This window comes from Melozone crissalis, unplaced genomic scaffold (genome assembly GCF_028551555.1).
Source record: "Melozone crissalis strain CALT ecotype California unplaced genomic scaffold, PUWL_Pcris_2 ptg000056l_1, whole genome shotgun sequence".
NCBI lineage: Eukaryota > Metazoa > Chordata > Aves > Passeriformes > Passerellidae > Melozone > Melozone crissalis.
The window spans coordinates 159141-177621 of NW_026535834.1; the positions used below are offsets into that span (position 1 = coordinate 159141).

The 18481-nt window shown below is 44.8% G+C and overlaps 1 protein-coding gene across 1 annotated transcript in view; it reads left to right on the top strand.

Annotated features, from left to right (window-relative positions):
• Positions 1-18481, top strand: part of RCOR1 (REST corepressor 1) — an 81931-nt gene that overhangs the window by 37951 nt on the left and 25499 nt on the right. The window contains exon 3 of the mRNA XM_054286789.1: positions 2653-2736. Within this exon, the coding sequence (XP_054142764.1) occupies positions 2653-2736 (84 nt within the window). The remainder of the gene's footprint in view (positions 1-2652; positions 2737-18481) is intronic.

The window sequence follows — 18481 nt, forward strand, 5'->3', positions numbered from 1 at the left end:
ATCTTGGAATGTAGGGAGGGAGAATCAGCCTTTATGGATGCTTGAGGAGCACCCCACTCCCATCTTTCTATGTGTGTTAGCCTTTAGGTGCTTCTGTCCTTTGCAGAAAAGCGTGAGTTTCAGCATAACCTTACTGTGTGCCTTGGACTGTCAAGGAATGAGGCCCGAGGGTGGATAGGTGTGGGCTTGGGTGGAGAGGTGGAGCAGGGGACAAGTTGCAGGAACACTGGAGGTGCGGCTCCACACCCTTTGATGAGCCCAGTGTAACTTGGCTGGTTGGTGCTACAGAGGGGCAGGAGAGAGGAACTGACACTGGGCTGTGGGAATTGGGCAAATGGGGATCCTGAGGGTGGCATGAAGCCCAGCCTCTGCAGGCACCTCTGTGTGTGGTGCCCAGGGAGGGAATGCCTGGCTGGAAGGAGGTAGCTCCTTAACCCAAGGCAGAGGGGGTTCCTGTTGCAGAGCTGTGGAGCAGCATGAGGAGCGTGTTTGGCCACGCTGCTTTTGGGTGCCATGAGGTCCTGCAGCACCTCCCTGCACTGGATATCACCTGGAAGGGCTGTGGGGCTCCCTCTGTAATGTCCCAAAGCCGAACCTGGGGTTTTAACCATGGGAGGTAAAACTTCACCCAACCCACTGTGGCTGAGCTGAGCTAATGGAGCGCTGCTCCTGACAGGGCAGCTGGGCTGGGATGTGCACCTCATGTGTCCCAGGGCAGAAGAGGTTCAGACTGCTAAACTGGGAGAAAACTTTCCTTTTCCTGGCTGAGGTGGGTTCTCTGCTAAAAGCATGCTGCCACTGCCTGGTGTCACTCCTCACTTGGCAGTGTTTGGGCATCAGGCTCCTGAGCTGCAGTGGGTACTGGGGGTGTGTTGGGATTGGGATGGAAGTGTTTAAATTCATGGACGCCTGACTGATGATTGCTGTCTTTGAGTATTTTTATGGGATAAGAGTGTGCTTTTCAGTGTAAGTTAAAGTAAGGAGAGAGACTTTTTACTCTTCTGTTCTATGGAACCCCATGTTAGACTTAGTAGAACAGGCTGTCCTGGAAAAGGAGACTGAAGAGAAAAATTTGATAAAGGGGAGGCTTAGGGTTGACTCTTTCTTTGCATTCCAGCCTAGACTTGAAATGAGGAAGAAGGTAAAATTTAATGCCAAATGTTTCAAGACTTGTAATTTTAATTTCAGACACTCTTTGTGTTCTGTGTCTGGTCTTCACCTCCCATCTCTTGCCAACAGAGGATGTTGTCTCTTCTCACTCCTTTTTATTTTTGCCTAGTTAGAAAGTAATGAACATGCAGAGCGTGCAAAATACCTTGTATGTGCAGTTGCTAACCACCCTAAAACAACGTGAAACCTTCCCAAACCTTCCCAAAAACCTGAAAGATAATCATGGTGTCTGTTGTGAAAGAAACCTGGTAGTTCAGTGTAGATATGTTGCTGACAGGTGGTTATTTTTAATACGTGCTATTTGTACTTTAAATTTAATGTTAAAATATTTTTGTCATCTGAATCCTGACTGTTCTTAGCTGAGCAGATTTCAGGTTAAAAACAGTGGTGAAACCATGAGTGTTCACAGTACTGTAACTTTGTGTTACTAGATCTTTTCTGACCTGTTTGAATGCATCATGCAGTGGTGGTTATATGTCTAATTGCACAGCACAGAGAAAATAGCATTGTGTTGAAATATTGCATAAAACTTGAGCGTTATGTGGCATTTTGTAGTGGAAATAGCACTGCAGGTACTCATTTATAACAAGATTTGCAAGTTTCTCTCTGCCAGGGCGGGTGGTTGGGCTGGCTGTGTGTGTGCTGACTCAAAGGAGGGAGTTGCTTTTTTTCCTCTTCTCATCCTCTTCCTCCTCCTCCTCTTTTGACTGCTTGTGACCGAACATCATCCGAATTGACAAGAGCTTGCCCTTGAAATATACCTTAGTCTGAAGTTGCTTTTACAAACTGTGTGCAGCTGTAGATCTTGCCTTGAGACTTTCAGAGCTCTCCTGCCAGCCAGGTGTTAAGCTGGTTAAAACCAGACTTGTCTGAGTGTGGGTTTGTGTCTCAGTGTGGGTGTGGATGCATTTGGATTTCTCTGGAGCAGCTGAGACTGGGACCTGCTTGTGACCTGAGGGACCCAGTGTCACCTGGGTGGGCATTCCTGATTGTATAGGGCATGGAGGCACAGGGGGGCTGCTGGGACAGTGCAGGAGGTGCTCAGAAGTGTGGTGTGGGAGGTTTTATGCATGTGCCTACCCTGAAGGGTTAATCTGTCTGCACTCTGCAGTCTCATGATGTCCAGAGCTTGGAGCCTGCTGCCTGAGCCTAGCTCCTCCCTTTTTCATTTAATGATGGCTGGAAGAAAAATAATCAAGTGTGCTGGAAGAGAAACATTAATTAACTTTTAATTTAGATCTAACGCATGCTGCTTAGTGTGCTGCATGAGAGTGTGCAATATCTGTCATGTTATATAGAGGCTGATGCATTGAAGAAACAAGGAAAAGCCTCAGGTCTGAATGGGAAGATGGGGTTTTAACTCTGTGGATGGGTTTTATATCTTGATTAAAAGTTGCAGATGTGTGATAAGTCGTTTTTGTATCCATTTTGCATCTGAAATTACTTTCTCTGTAACTTGGTTTGTGTCTGTTTTCTCTTAAGCCAAACTTGCAAGGCGAAGTCAGGAGAGAGAGAATCTCGGCATGCTGGTCTGGTCACCTAACCAGAATCTGTCTGAAGCAAAATGTAAGTCTCTTCTACTACTTTTATTCCCTTCTTTCCTTACATGTATCACTTGAAGAATGCAAAGTTGCCACTTTTGGTAGAGAGCTTATGTCTGTGACCTTTCCATTATGAATTAAAATTAATTTGAAAAAAGGAAAGCCTACAAAGCAATCCCCAGATGATCTTTGTTCTCCACTGGGCAGTTGCTCAGTGTCAAATCCACGGGGACAGGGAAAGCAAGAGAAATGTGACAAACATTATTCCATGGCATGAATTTTTTAAGCTACTCATCTGCAGACCTACACAATTTTTATATATATATATATATATATATATATATATATATATATTTTTTTTTTTTTTTTTTTTTTTTTTTTTTTTTTTTGCTGTTGGTGCTGTAGAAGACCACAAAAATAAAGGGGGAGAGCAAAATGAAAAGTGCTTGGGGCTGGGGGGTCCGGGAAATATTTGATAATTAGTAGTACCTTTTCCTCCACAAAGACAAATCCACATCTGGAGCCCATGGAGGTTTTACATTCCAGAACAATTGCAGTGCCTTGCAGGTCCACGTGAGGGCAATTACCAGCGCTCTGTGTGTGTCTGGGAACAAGTCTCAGTGCTGCTGCCAGATGGCAGAGCCAGTGTTTGAAAGGCTTGTCTAGCTACAGTTCTCCTCATGAATAAGTAGGGCTCCTTGATTAAAGGGCTGCTGTTTGAATGCAGTAACTAAACCTAAGCGCTTTGGGGGGAGGGAGCTGAAAAGAGCTTATTTTGACTTTGTGCTTATACCTTGGGTTTTTTTTGGTTTTTTTATCCTTTCTGATTTTGGGGGCCAGGAATGAGAATCATGCATTCCTGTTCCTCTGCAGTTCTTGTGGTGGCACTATTAAAATCAGGTGGATACCTGATTTTCCTGTAGACCCAAGGCCTGGGATGCATGCTAAGGCACATGTGAAGATGTAGTGGCATTTGCAAATTAAGGCAGCAGAAACTCTGCAGCAACTGGCTCTGTCATGAAGGGCCTGTGCTCTGCCCTGGGGCGTTTGTTCACTGAGCAAGTTACCCCTTAAGTTACAGAACGACGATGGTGTTGATCTGCAGATAAAAAAGGCTTTGCAAGGATCATGTTTGCCTTCTCTCCTTGTCTGCTCCCTGCTGGCTATTGGATGCTGAAATAAATAAGACTGATGAGGAGAGGAATGTATTTGACAGTTATTAGAAACCTCTTAAGAGGTATAACAGCTAGAAATAGTTGCCACCACCCAGAAGAGTGACTGTTCATGGGCTGTCTGACACAGGATTCCTGTAGCTGCCTTCTCAAGTCTGAATGTCTTTTGAATCTCAGCTCAGCTTTGGAACCTTTAACTCCTGCCTGATAGGAAACTGATTTCTTGAAGAGGGAAAATAGAGTGGAGGAAGAAAAGGAGGAATTGAGTAAAATAATTCTCAACTGAGTGTTCTGCGGTAATTGGCACAGAAATATACTCAGAGAGCCTAGAGGGGATATAGTATCTGCTAAGAAGATGTCATTAACATAAAGGGTAATTTAAAAAGTAGTTTGACATTGATCAATAAAAACTAGGTGGCAGTTATCTTTTAGTACAGTGAAAGAGTTGGGGAAAACAATGTGAATATAAGATGGGGGCTAGAATGAGTTTCTCAAAATTTTGAATATTTTAGTAAGAGTGTAAGACTCACTAGTGAGTTCACCTTCCAAAAGAGATACAGCAAAAAAATAGTAATACTCATTTGGAGTTTGGGGAAGTGAAGTATGAGGTTAGTGCACCATACATGGCACAAAAAATACCTCCCAGGTGCCTATTTGATACAGAGGGATGGAGTTAGGAAATTAGGTATCTAGTAATAGTAAAAATCCAAAGGAGCATTGTGAGAGTGGCTGAGGGGACCTTGGGGTGGCAGATGGGAAGAGGGCAGCTGTGCAGGGAATGAGAGAACAGGGTGGGGGCTGGTTGGTCATAGCTTTGTTTTGTGTCAATCTGAGCTGATCCTTTTGAAAGGAATCAGGTATTCCTGTCTCTACCTGGCACTTGTTAAAAATGAGCTGTGAAAAACAAACGCTGCTGAAGGTAGGAGCTTTTGTTTTTTTGAAACTAAAAATGGATTGATTGGTAGAAATAAGTTTATTGCTCTAATGTATTCAAGAGAGCTGTTAGGCACTGATTGCATGAGAGCCTGATTCCCTTCCTTGCAAAGGATGGGAACTTCCTCCAAAACACCAGTACTCTGCAATGGCTGTAGAGCACTTACTAAATGTGTCACAAGCAGAGTTCTCTAATCTGCTTTTTGGTTTATGGTGAAATAACATCAGGAGCCAGGAGGTCTCTCCAGTGTCCCTCAAGTTCACTGACAAGTCTTGGCATCGTTATAGTGAATCCGAATTAAATGTCATCCAGGGGGATGTGTGAGAGGACTGATGATGATCAGCATTTCCATCAGTGATGTGGGAATTGATATGGAATTGTGGATGAGCCTGTAGACTGACAGGATGGTAAATAAAATTAATGCTACTGACAGTCTTGTGGAGTGCTTTGGGTCTTTTCCTCACTTGGCCTGCTGCCAGTGCAATGGGCTCTTAATGACCAACTGCAGGGTTGTGAATCTCAGTACTGAAATCTCTGGCTTTCTACATCCAGCCTGGGGGTTGGAAGGAAATGGCTTAGAGAGCAGTCTTGGGGAAACAGTGGGCAGGTAATTCAGCAAAGCTTCCCAGTGTCCTGCTTGACCCAGAAGATGGTGTGGGTGTGATGAGTGAGGTAGTCACTGAACAGTTAGCTGCCTCTCCACCCAGCAGCATTCAGGGGAATGAACCTTGCCTTTAGTGTTTAAAAACTGAGAAAAGGGTGGAGACAGGAGCTGCTGGAACAATTTGGAAACAGAAGCTGAAGCAAACTCCATCTGTTTAGCTTACTGAAAAGAGATTGAAAGGGGACTATTGTCAATTATTCTCTCAAAGAGAAATTTTGACATAATACGAGACACACATAATACAAATAGATGGCTGCAAAATAAGCCCACACAGTCTGAAATGAAATGTCCAAGTGTGTGGAGGTTTTTTTTGGAGATTGACTACTGGAAGTTATCCAGGGAAGTGATGAATTCTTGTATTTCTTGATGCCTTTTTAAACCATGGATTTTTGTGATGCATTATCTTTGGTGGGGGAGATCATTCATTGGCAATGTGAAATTGCAAGTGGAAGGAGTTCTCCTGTGGTCTCCAGGAGGTTGGTGTAGCCCCTTGGGCTGTACATTGGTGAGTGCCAGCTAACACATCCATTTCAATGCTGCTTCTCAGGCTGAAGTGTGGGTGAACAAATCCTTCCAATCAGCACCCATTGGTACCTGTGGTTTCTTTTGTTTGTACTCCAAAGCCTTGAATCCATCCTGTGCCTGAGAATCACAGAGCTCTTCTCTGTTCCTGTGGCTGAGGCTCTGCAAGAAGATGGAAGCAGCACAATCAGCTCTTTCTCAGAGTGAGCTGTAGCTCTTGTGAGCAGGAGAGTTCTGTGCAATCAGTGGAACTTGTGCAACCCACCCTTGTTAAAGGGGAATCTGTGCTAAAAAACACTGAGCAGATCTGTGACAGTGCTCAGAGCAGTGCACCTGATGGGTTTGGCAGTGGGCTGGCTAAACTGTTGGAGGTTGTGGGAGGGTCTCCTGTAAGCTGCTGAAATGAATCCCAGCAAGACCAGTGTATCAGCCAAGACCTGGTGGATGTCTGCACACCTGATGCTCCAGGCTCTCACAATTAGTTAAAAGCTTGTTGGGGAAGCTCCCTGTGTGCTGGAGAAATGTTTTCATTACACTGGAGAAACCTTTTGCCTGGATGTCATGAAATGATGGATGTATTAAGAGAACATGAAAGCAAAAGTATGTGTTGGTATATTGCTGATTTTTTTTTTAATCCTCTGCCTTGCTAACCATTAATCCTGGGTACAAACCACTTACTGCCTTGCCCATATTAGTACCAAAGTTGAATGCTGCCAACATGGTCCATATCTGCTGCCAGACCTGTGCCTTTGAGGGGTCACTTGCATAGCAGTGCCACCATAGTAGTCACAAAGGTAGCCCAAAACTAGAAGTTTGTCCTTTCTCTTTTGAAGATAAAAGAAAGAAATGTCACTACACAGGAACTGAACATTTGGACTTAAAATAACTGCTCCCCTTCTAGTTCTGCTCCAAATACCCTGTGCTGTGGCTGGGTCACACCTCTCACAAAGAGCTTGCTGTCCAAGTGAGACTCCCAAGAGGCTCTGTGGCCTTGGTGCCATGGAGGGCAGCTGTTCTGGCTGTGCTGGGACTCTGTCACAGAGGGTGGGGAAGGACACAGCAGGAAGAATGATGCCTTGAGCAAGGTGACATTGAGGAGCAGGAACAGCTAGGTGGAAGACAGGCATCTGCTCTCTTGGAGTGGCACGTGGTGAAGGAGGAGGGGAGATAGTGAAAAATGCATTGTAATGATGCTGTGGAAACCCTGCACAGGATCGAGCTGGGCCAGCATGAAGCTATTAATAAAACAGCAGTGTCTCTCTCTGTGCCAAGCACACCAGTGAGTGGAACCAAATAAATGACTTTGGGTTGGTTTAGAAGTGAGCAAGTGTTGGCATGCAGCAGCTGCCCAGGAGTGAGGCATGGAAACCAGGAGAGAGGCTAGGATGTGATTATTGCTTTTATGCATCTGCAGTTCAGAGGTGCACACAAGAAAAGAAGATGTATTGTTTTGCTAGTGATAAGCTCTGCTTTGAAACTAATTTTTTGTCTCTCTTCTTGACAGAATGAATGTGCTGCTAGATGGGAGTTTTGTTTTCTCACTGATATCTTGGTGGATATCTCCAGTGGATTTACAGTTTATGGGGTGTCATGAGCAGGCAAGCACTGTTCCTAATACCTGTGGGACACTGGGTCATGGATGGCAGCTGGATCTTCTGGTCTTGCAGTGCTGCTTCCATTTAACCTGATGGCTGATTGGCATTGCCAACTTCAGCATTCACCAGTCCCTTCCTCTGTTATCCTGTGGCATCTCCTCTTTTGAGGCTGCAGCTGGCTCCCTGCTTTACATTATGCCTGCCTTGATGCACCTTGGGGGAATTCACACATCGCCCTTCCCTCTGTGGGGGGGAAATAGAACCACCAGGGGACACGGGGACAGAGAAATGCCAGAATTAGGTGAAACAGCTGAGTGCTCCGATGTCCTCCCAATGTGCCTGGCCACACCCTGTGGCTGGGGGGAAAGGGAGCAGTCCCTAAATGTGCTGCAAAACCTGATGCTGGGAAGGCAGTAATGTGCCAGCTGAGGCTCTGATGGAGGAAGAAGTGCTGGTTGCTATGGTTACTAAAGATATTAACCCTGTGGTGTTTGGATGGGCAAGGTTTAGTTAGCTGTGCCACAGGCTGGGTAACTGTTTGGGAGTGTGTGGTGCTCCACCCTAAGAAGTTACAAGTTGGTATTCAGGATCTGAAAAGCCCATGTCCCAGCAACATTTTTAAGTGTGTCCTGGTCCTTAGTGTGTCAGTAGCCTTCTTAGGGTGCAAGTGAATTTTGGTAGCATTTCTCTGTTGTGATGGTGAACGTCAGAATTTCTGGAGGCAGGTTGCAGGTTTAAGTGGCCAGAGTCTGTCTCTAGCTTTAGTTCAAGGATTAATCTTTGCATAAAATGGGCTCTGGATAACTAGTTTTTCTTCCAAAGAGAATGTTGAGCAAGCTTTGGGAATCTGTTTTGTCTATTCTCTAATTTAAAAAGACTTATCAGAATAAAGAACATGAAAATGTCTTCTACGGTTTACTGCATGTGTCTGGTCATGATTTGTGTAGCTGGTCTCTGTTTTCAGTGTGTATCTGGCCATAGCTGTTTTAGGAAGAGCTAATGTTTGGACATAGCCTTTCCCCTTGGCTTACTTATTTTGCCCTGTGAGTTCTGTGAACATGTGACTCTGTCACATCGTCATTATCTCTCATTTTCCATGGGGTGTAGAGTGCAATAAATAAATATGAGCAGAAAACCACAAATGGGAGAGTGTAGACTGGGGAAAGTGCTGATCTTAAAATCTCCCTTTTAGAAAATAAAGCCCCTATTTACAGGATGTATTTAAAATGGAAGGGAATATTGCTTCAGGGATATTTGAGAGCCACATCCTCCCCAGCACACAGGCGCCCTTCCTCAGGCAGCAGCAGTGAGGCAGAGGATATGTCTTGTATCAGAAAAGCTGTTCTTAAATCCCTCCTCTCCATCATTCCCTAATCAAGGTCCTTGAAACAGTTGAAATTGTTGTTTTATTTTGAATCCACTCTCCGATCTGTCCTCTGTCGTGACCTGGTTTGTGACTCCACAAAAGGTTGTGTTGGTGCTCAGTGAAAGTGCAGCTACCTTGGCCAGGGATGGGAGAGTAGGAGCTGCTTGGGCTGTGCAACCAGAGAGAAAAAAGTGTTGTTGAACTCTCAGCTGAGGCTATAGTTGGGGTTTTTTTTGCAGTTGGCTGAGGGCTGTGGGAGGTTGTGGAGGAAGATGTATGTGTATTGTGCTTCTGTTTTGGGATTTTTCTGCTTGTTTGTGTCCAAGCTTTTACTTATTGAGGTGTTGATTTCCTTGTTTTTTTGGTAGTAGTATGTATGAGTACTGAAAAAAGAGCTGCTAGGTCTCTAAGGGGTAGACTTCAGGAGCTGTGATTGTCTCCTGAAGGTACATGCTGACCTTTTGTTGCTCAAGTAAAGATGGCAAAAAAATCCAAACTTAGGTTTGTGCTGTTTGTGTGTGCTCCTTACCTAGAAATATCAGTTTGTTGTCTGTCCCAGTGGCAGCAAAAAGGATTAATGTAGAAGCAGAATTGGGTTTATGTTTATCCCTAATCCAAATTTCATATCATGCACTGAACCTGGCAGCTGTGAAGCTTGGATGTAAATACAGTAGCTGAAGAATGCATTTCCATGAATTCAGAAATGAAAGAATTAGTGTTTAATTTAAGGTTCGGCTTGAATTTAGCTGTAGAAATAATAAAAATGAATAATATAAAATAGAAATACAGTAGAAATAGTATAAATGTCATGACCACTCTTCCCAGCAGCTGCAGTCACTGCACTTCAGAAAATGCTCAAAAGACAAAGGTGAAGGAATGCAATTTTTAGTTTTAACTAAGGCAACTTTTTATGCTTATAGTAGCATATTATGAATAGCAAAAAGATGATAACCAGCATTCAAAGGCTGTGAGTGTATCCCTGAAATGGCTGAGTTGCCTCTAACTTAGCTGCAGTTTCCCCTTTGTTTGTCATCTGCTGTGCTAGCTGCTGTTGCAGCTCTGTGTGGAAATCTCAGAGCAGTTCTTTCATCATTATTGCTGCAGGTTGATGTATCTGCATCCTGAATGCATATTTAAATTAAGATGAATGTTTAACCCTTTCACAGTAGTGGAGTCAGGAAAGCAATTTAGTTTGAGAGAACTAGGATGCTTATTTGGATGGATTGCAACAAAGGTACAGTGGATTATGTTGTTGTGGTTTGTTTTGTTGTTTGGTTTGGTTTTTGGTTTTTTTTTTTCCCAAAGCCCACAAACAAAAAAAAAGCCTGAAGAAGAGAATATGTTGGAGACTATCCAAGAAAAGGATGTCTTATCTAAGGTAGCTGTGTTTTCCTGGAGGAATTGTTGCTGCTGTGCTGGGAGGGGGAGGCAGTCACCAGTTTCTTCATGTGCCTTGTTCTCTCCTGCCACCTGTTAGTGCCTCCTTTTCCCTGCAGTGTGATCCAGGCCTGCTCTGATCGTGTCAGGCTGACCCAGTTTGAAATGCTGCTGCTGCTGCTGCGGGATCGAGCCAGTGCTGGGCTCCGGGGAAGCTTTTCCTGAGAGAAGTTTAGAGGACAGGATGGCGTGGATGTAATGGAGTGATGATGGCTGTGTTCAGAGTTAGCTGGCAGTGAGCCTTGATCTGAAATTCGTTTGGGAGCAGCCTTAGCCAGCCTGATGGGCGCTGTGTGAGTTGTAGGACCAGTATGACGAGAAGGAGGAGCTGCAGCTGCTTCACCCTGCCTGGCCCTGCCCTGGGACGGGCTGAGTGTGCCCCAGTCCTGCTGGGAATGGCAGGCTTGGGGCATTGCAGAGGACTGGGTTGTTTTGTCTGGTCTCTTACAGTAGCCGTGAGCAAAAATTAGAAAGAGTCAGAAAACTGAGGGTAACTTTCTATGTTTTTTTTTTTTTAATTTTTTTCCTTAGAGCAAAGTTAGTCAGTGAATGCGTGTTCATAGGTATGTGATGGAAGCTGTGCACAGGCAGGGAGGAGCTCTTGTGGGAAATGTCTTCATGGAGGAATGCTTGAGGAGGTCATAGCCCTAACAGCTTGCTGTGATGAGTTCATGTGCTGCCAAGTGTGACCTTTACAGACCTGCTAGTGCAGGAGGCAAAGCAGCTTGGCTTTCTCCAGGACATGTGCCAGAGCTTCCCTCATCGTTATGTGTTTGCTGTGGCATCATTTGCTCTAATTAGGAACCACTCCTACTACTTAATTTTCCTGTACTCTTACTTTTGCACTCTACCTTAAATTACTTCCCTGTTCATGTGCTTCTTGTGCAGGTTCAAATTGTGGTAGGGTTGTAGTGAATTTTCTAGCATTGCAAGCATTAGTGGTAATATAAATACATACTAACTTCTCAGTAAGGACTGGGTTTCTAACTCCTGACTAAAACCGTGGTAACCCACCACTCGTATTCCAGGGTCTATTTAGTAACATTGATTTATCATAGGCTTTTCCACAGAGTGTCTTAGGGTCAGCCTTGAGGGCTGAGAGCCTGCATGTAATCCAAGTTTCAGCATGTGCTCCATGAATCTGTAACTCAATTTTTTCTAAAACAACTTAATTTGGCAGTATTTTATTACCTTAATATCCCTCAGCATAACACTACTGCTTTGGTTTAGAGGCTACTGTAAAGATTATGTCATTCAAGGTCTGGCTGTGGAACTTTGCTGTCTTTCTGCATGGACTTCTCAGAGAGGTCAGACACAGCTTTACACCTCTTCTGCTTCTAAGCCTATAGGAAGTAGATAAATGCAAGAAGGGATGCACTGAATGTTAGTGTCTCCCAAAGGCTGACCTGTCTGTGCTGGGGTGATGCACATCTGCTGAGGGCAGCAACTGTGTGACTCAGACTTGTCTCCTTCCTCTTGCTGACTGCTGGCTTGCCTGATGCTTCCTTTCTGCCCAAGTGGCATCCCTCAAGGAGGTAGCCATGGGACAAATTGATCATTTCTTTTGCTTTTGTGTCCAATATAAAGGGAGGCAGCGTGGCTTCTTCCTTTCTTGTCACAGGCCTTATTATCAGTAACAATAATAATGAGCTGTAATTTAACCTGATGGCTGTTCTGCTCCTGCATGCCCCTTGTGCATGTTCCCTCATGCTGCACAAAGACCCTGTGTTGTGGGGAAGTGGAGTTACACATGCTCTTTAGGAAGCCTGGCTCTGATACAGGGCTTTCATTAGTCTGCATTCCTCCAACAGAGAATATAACAGTTCTCGTTTTTAGGAGCTTTCAAAATCTCTTTGAGGTTGGAAAATTGACCTTGTGGAAGGTTTCACTCTCTTTAGAGTGTTTTCAGTCTGGATATTCCTTGGTGGCTTCTGAAGCTGGTTGGCAGCAGGTTGCTCAATGAAGTTTTATAGTATTCCTGCTGACTGTTTTGCAAACCAGGAATTTCAATGTATAAAGCATGACGTGGATGAAGAGCTGAGAATGTTCCTAGGCAGGGTTCTGAAACCTTGTATGGAATTGCTAGTAACCTGACTCTGTGGCCTCCCATACTGATTGTGTCATTAGTGTGTGTCAGACTGGTGTGGTGTTTGTTGGGGTGTTTGTTTGTTTTCAAATTAGCAAATATGGCTTTTGGAAAGCATTCACTGGATCAGGCATTCTCAAGGAGTGAACATGATAATTTCTATGCAAAAATCTGTGCAAAGGAGTTACTTCTAACCCACGTTAGAATCCCCTGCACTGAACAATGATTATTTTTTATTTAATAATCTACCTCTTGCCACAACTGTATTGATAATTCTCAAGTTGCTACTTGAGTTGCTTGGGTGTGTTGCTGCCTGTAGTTGAAGTGTATAATCCTAGCTGTGACCTCCCAGTGGAGTGAACTCAAGCCAAAGTTTGACAGCAGAATAAATCTGGCTTTAGAGCTTCTCAGACTGAATTGAGAGCACTGTACTGAATAATGCAAAGAGCTATTCTGCCATAAACTCACTTTGTTGTTTCAGTGTTTTCTGTATGCATTTATCCTGTCTGTGACTTCTCATACATGGGAATGAATGTTTGCTCCCTGCCAGAAGCTCATGTGTTCTGTTTTTCACATGGGCTTTAAACCCAATACCAATTGCTCTGATAATTACATTTAATACAGTCCAGTGTCTGTGTCTGATTTAGGATCAGGCTTGCAGTGCTAAATGATAGCCATGTTCAGGTTTTGTATGGTCACAGTTTAGGTCCCATGGTTATCTCATTTGGCTCTTCCTGTTCTGTGCTAGGTCCCAAAGACAATATTTCCTCTTTGTTACTGCCCTGTCAGATCTCTCTCATCCTTTTCTGTAGCACATCTGGCAACATCTGGGTTCATGGTACCCAGGGCTCTGTAGATATTTAAACCTGTGTCATCCCTCCAGTAAAGTGGTGTTGATTTGCTATGACAAACTATGCTAAAGCTAAGTCATTTGCTATGGCAGACTATGCTAAAGCTAACTCATTTGCTATAGCAGAGCAAAGTTCTGGCTGTAGGTTGAATGTGATGGATGTGTAAGAAGCAGTCTTTTTCCCCAGAGGATCCTCTGTGCATGTCCTTACCGTGGGATCCACGTGGCCCTTCTGAAGGAGAGAGCAGCAGCAGAGAGCATCACCCATCTGGCTTTCCTTCTGGCAATCCTCATTAACACACTGCCCTGTGTGCATGCTGTCTTTAGAGACTTTTCATGGTGTGATGGTGTCAGCAGAGGGTGCAGCTTCAGGAAGGAACATCCATTGGTAAAGGCTTTAAAAGTTACGTGTGTACTAACAAAAGGCCTTCCTTGGTAAAGAGTTTAAATAGTTTTGGCAGGCCACAAAAATGATGCTAATTAGTCAGTTCATAGTGTCTGTAGTACAGCTTTCTAGCTGGTGTAGCAAAATCTAAAGGCAGATGAGTGGTGTCTTAAACATCATTGAGGTTTCAGCTTTGAACTTGTCTTTAGGTGCAGGCCATGCAAAGAGCAGTATTAAAAATAATAAAAAAGGAGATAGGAAATACAGTGTTTCTTTTTATTTATTAGTGAGCACTGCTTGGGGACTGATTGCCTTTGTGTGACAAAGGAAAATCTCGGTAGGTATTAGGGTTTAAAGTGATAAATCTCCCAGCAGTGGGGCACTCTATTTTATTCCTTTATTTATTCCTTTATTTCAGGCTGCAGTTTCTATGCTCCAGGTGTGGTTCTGTGAACAGATTTTTCCTCACCAGTGCAAGTTTATGTCGACCTGTTCCTACCTGCCTGATTATCCCTGCCGCTGTACTGTGCTGGGGCAAGGAATGAGTCTCACTTTTGGCTTGAGTCAGTCTCGTTCCTTGCTGAAACTAGGAGGGCTCATCATTTCTCAGGCTTGTGCAACCTCCCAATAAAAGAGATTTTTATATGCTACACAGCCATATAAAACTTCTATGAGTAGCTTTCAGCTTTGGTGGTGGTCAGTGCCTTGAGTGGCTGCAGAGCTGGCACAGGACAAAGGGGCAGCCTGTGTGGGTAGGGCTGGTGACAGGACAGTCCAGGACTGCTCCTCCTGGGAGGTCAGAGCATCTCCATACTGCCAGCCACCACTCAGTGCTTGTATGCCTTTAACTGCATGCTTGGGGAGGAAACTGATGTGCTGGGAAAGAGCTTTTGGGTGGCACAGTGTGCCAGTGTGGGTCCCTGGGATTCCAGGCCTGTGCTCACAAGTGGAAGGAGGTGGATGGAAGATGGGACTGCTTAGTCTGGTCCTACGGCCCTAGGAGACTTCTAATGCACTGGTACCCTGTGACCCTTGGTACAGAAGTAAAATCTGAGCAACAGGGGGTGGGTGGTTGATAGATTCTGTGGAGTCCCATGACTCAAGTCACCATGTCCTGCTCCAGCATATTTTCTCTTGGGCCTATCCAAGTAAGCTTCTCCAGGTAAGGGGTAACCTTTCCTTTGCCTTGCAGTTGCATCCAGACTTTATCTTCATCTGCTGCAGATGCAGTGGAGTTGAAGCCCAAATCCTCTTGTGCCTTCAGTTGTGTGAAGAGGTTTTTAAGTAGCCTTTGTGTCTGTGTAACTAGCACTCTCTGTTCCTAGAAAAGGTGTTAAAGGAGGCTGTGTGCCTGCCCAGGTGGGTCAGCACAGGACACAAAACACCTCTGTGCTCTGTCTCCCTCTCTTCTCCTGCCTGTTACATCACATCTTACCAAGAAGAGAAAGTAGCTTTTCCGAGGCATAAGAACCTTTTGAATAGAAGCTCAGAATAATTAAGGTTAGAACGACCTCTGAGATCAGGTGGAGTTTAGTTTCATTTAAGTGATTTTGTTCGGGATTTTCGCCTGCCTCCCCCGTTTCCAGTTGCAGCTAACTTAAGGGAGCAGGTGGAGCAGGCTGCTGTGCTTTTGGCAGCGTTCTGTGCCGAGCTGGGACCACGAGGTGGCAGGAGCGTTCCACGGGTGCCATTGCCGGGGCAATGCAGCTGCTCGCGTTCATCGGCGAGGCGAAAACTGCTCCGTTGTTTGCGTACCGTCATAATTGTGTTTTGGAATTTGGAAAAGTTTCACGTGTGTACATGTTCTTATTTTCTTTATATAGTATAGATTTATTTTGGGTCTTGACTATCTCTTTTTTTTTTTCTTTTATTTCATTTTTTCCCCTATTCTCAGGGGAGATGGAGGGGAGGGAAAGATGTATGGCAACATCCAGAATTCCTTGCAGGTTCCAGCATTGATCAAACCCTGTGAAGCACATTACTGAGGCTGCAAAGGATGCTGCTTTTGTCCTCATTTCACCCTCTTCTGCCAGGGTATTGCATCACGTAATATGCAAAGTGTGCAGAGCTCCTGCAGTACCCTAGTAATAGGGGTGAACTGAGGTTGCAGCAACAGCTCTACCTCTGCATTCCTGTTGCTTTCTATAGGCTTTAGCACACTCACTCGTGCTGCAAACCTGCCTTGGAGTCATTGCCTCTGCTGAACACAATGTGATTCTTGTGGGGTCATTGACAAGCAGTTTGGGTGGGGGGAGAAATTCTCCAGAAGGACTCACTCAGAGATTGAAATGTGATCAAATGGTGATAAGGGGAGTCATTCTTTTCAGGCATTTCTCTTTTCACAGTTCTCCCACCCTCCTGAAACGTCTCAATTCACTGTTCCAGGATATTGGACTGAAAATCAGCAATGCAGTTGTTTGCTCTTTTTCCTCCTTCCCTGTGTCAGCCAAGAGGTTCCTCTTTCTTTTGCCTCTGGTGAGGAATTTTTGCAGGGAGGTGAGTTAGCAAAAGGCAAATCTTTTTGACAAAGCTGGCTGGGAGCAAGAAAACAATTCAGGGAGTTAAGGGCACCATTTTGGTCAAACTCCCCTCTCTAGAGGGCAGGAAACATCTTTCTGTGCTTCCTTTGCCACTCCCTTCCATTTCCCTTACCTCTTTGGCTGTCTTAGTGCTACACCCAGGGTCCTTCAGTTACCTCTTATCTGGGAGATGTCTTTTAGCATCTGAGCACTCTGTGCCCCTCTTTGCTGGTGACAGTGTGTATGTGAGGCTCTGTTCCCTTTGCGTCCCTGCCTTTTGTGCTACTCCTGCTTTCCTGAGCATGACTGGCTGTAGGAAGGGGCTCTTTGGGCCAATGCTCACTCCATTTTGGGTGTGGGGTGGACAGAGGGATCCTGCTCACCCCAACACAGCTAAAATGCACATAAGAGAAGAAATGTAGCCAAGTAGGTGAAGAAATACATTTTATGGTTCTCTTCTCTGTCCGTCCCCCCATCTGGTTTCTAGTAGCAACAAGAGCATTCAGAGGAGCAATGCATCTCCTGTCACACAACTGTCTCTATTCAAGTTTCATTGTGTTTTTGGCCTGGTCTGTGTTGAAATATCTTTCTGGTGTAAGGAAATGAGTTGGATGGGAGGTGAGGATGCTCTTACCTGCCCTGTTCAGGAAAAAGTTATGCTGGTAAGAAGAGTGCTTGGTGGTGTATTTTATGCTGGGGGAAATGGGCTGGGATTGCTCTGCTGCTCTTGCTTGTTCTCTTCTGGAAAGCAGCTCAGAGCTGTGCTGGCAAGCTGTCTCTGTGGTGTAAGCAGGGCTCTGCCCCAGGCTCCTGTGATGTCTAATCAGATTGCTGGGTTACACACCGAGCGTGACTGAATGAATGCCACTGAAACACAGCGAGCACAATTCCACTTGCCCGCTGCCCTGTGCTTACTGGAGGTGCAGAGGGAAGGCAGGGATGGAACAGGACACTTCTTTATCTGGTGTGGCATGTGAAGCATTGAGCTTGTGGCAATTCCAGGCTTTACTGGTATGGGAGACTAAAGGGATCCTGTGACTCAGCTGGTGCCGTGCTCTTCCTTGCCTACTTCATATGGAGGGGGAAGGTAAAGAAAGAGCGATCGGAAGGATTGCTCAAGGGACTGTCATTCCTCTGGTGCCAGCATCAGAGCGAGTGAGCTCACAATTAGCCAAGAAATGACGAGCAGGAGGGGCAGTAAGCAGGCAGGAAACAAGCCAAGATGACAGCGTGGTGGTGTACTCCTTGTCTGTCCTTCGCCCACAGATGCTCTTTTAGTGTTTAGCAGTACTACTGCTGTGTGCTCACGGTCAGTTTACTGCCTTATTGCCTTTTTCTTATTCTTCTTTTCTCTTTCTCCACTGTAACAATGAGATATAATACTGTGGTGTTACAGAGCCTACCATGACTGTAAAAGCATCTTTTCCTGAAAGCTTACTTTCATATTGTCTAGTCACTCACAATCTACTGTTTGACTCAGTGGTGTATTGCCTTGTTGGAAGGGAAATTATATTGATATGTGGGGACCTTGCTAATATTGTTGCTTAGTTAGGAGAGAAAAGGCTGTAATGATTTTTTGGGGAGCAAGTGTGTTTTCGTTACTTAACATCAGGCATAAGAAGGATAATATGCTGGAAAGGAGAACTGACCTCATCTCTTCTCTGTATGTATTAAAGGATCAGATGCTGAAGTCAAATGAGGAGCTGTAGATCTTTGCACAGTGAAAGCAGGGTAGTTAATGCAGTAGTACTTAGCATTCAGGAGCTTAATTCAGCCTTGGACTTGAGAGAATTCAGCTCCTTTCCCTCCTCCTTCCTTCATGTCCTCCTTAAACAAAATATATAACACTGCATGTGCAATACTTACTTTTTAAGGAAGCAGAGAGCATTTAGCTGAACTACAGGGAAATGCTGCATGTAGGGTTTCCTGGCAGCCTTTGCTCTTGATGTGGTTTTGTAACTCTGGAGGCACCTGAAGTTGCTGTTCTGTCCCCCATCCTGCTGAGGTTCCCTGCCCCACTGGGCACGTGGAGGGAAGGGATGGTGTGTATATGAGGCAATTCCCTTCTCTGTCCCTGTTTACCCTGTATGTCTCTTCTGGATCATGTTCTCTGCTTGTGATGTGGTTTTGCAAGTTGGTTTTTTTTTTTTCTGTGGTGAAGCTGATTTTCAGGGTTTGTACTGGGCATTGGTAGCCCTCAGGATGTTCTATTAGACAATGCAGCAGATTCAGCCTAGGAA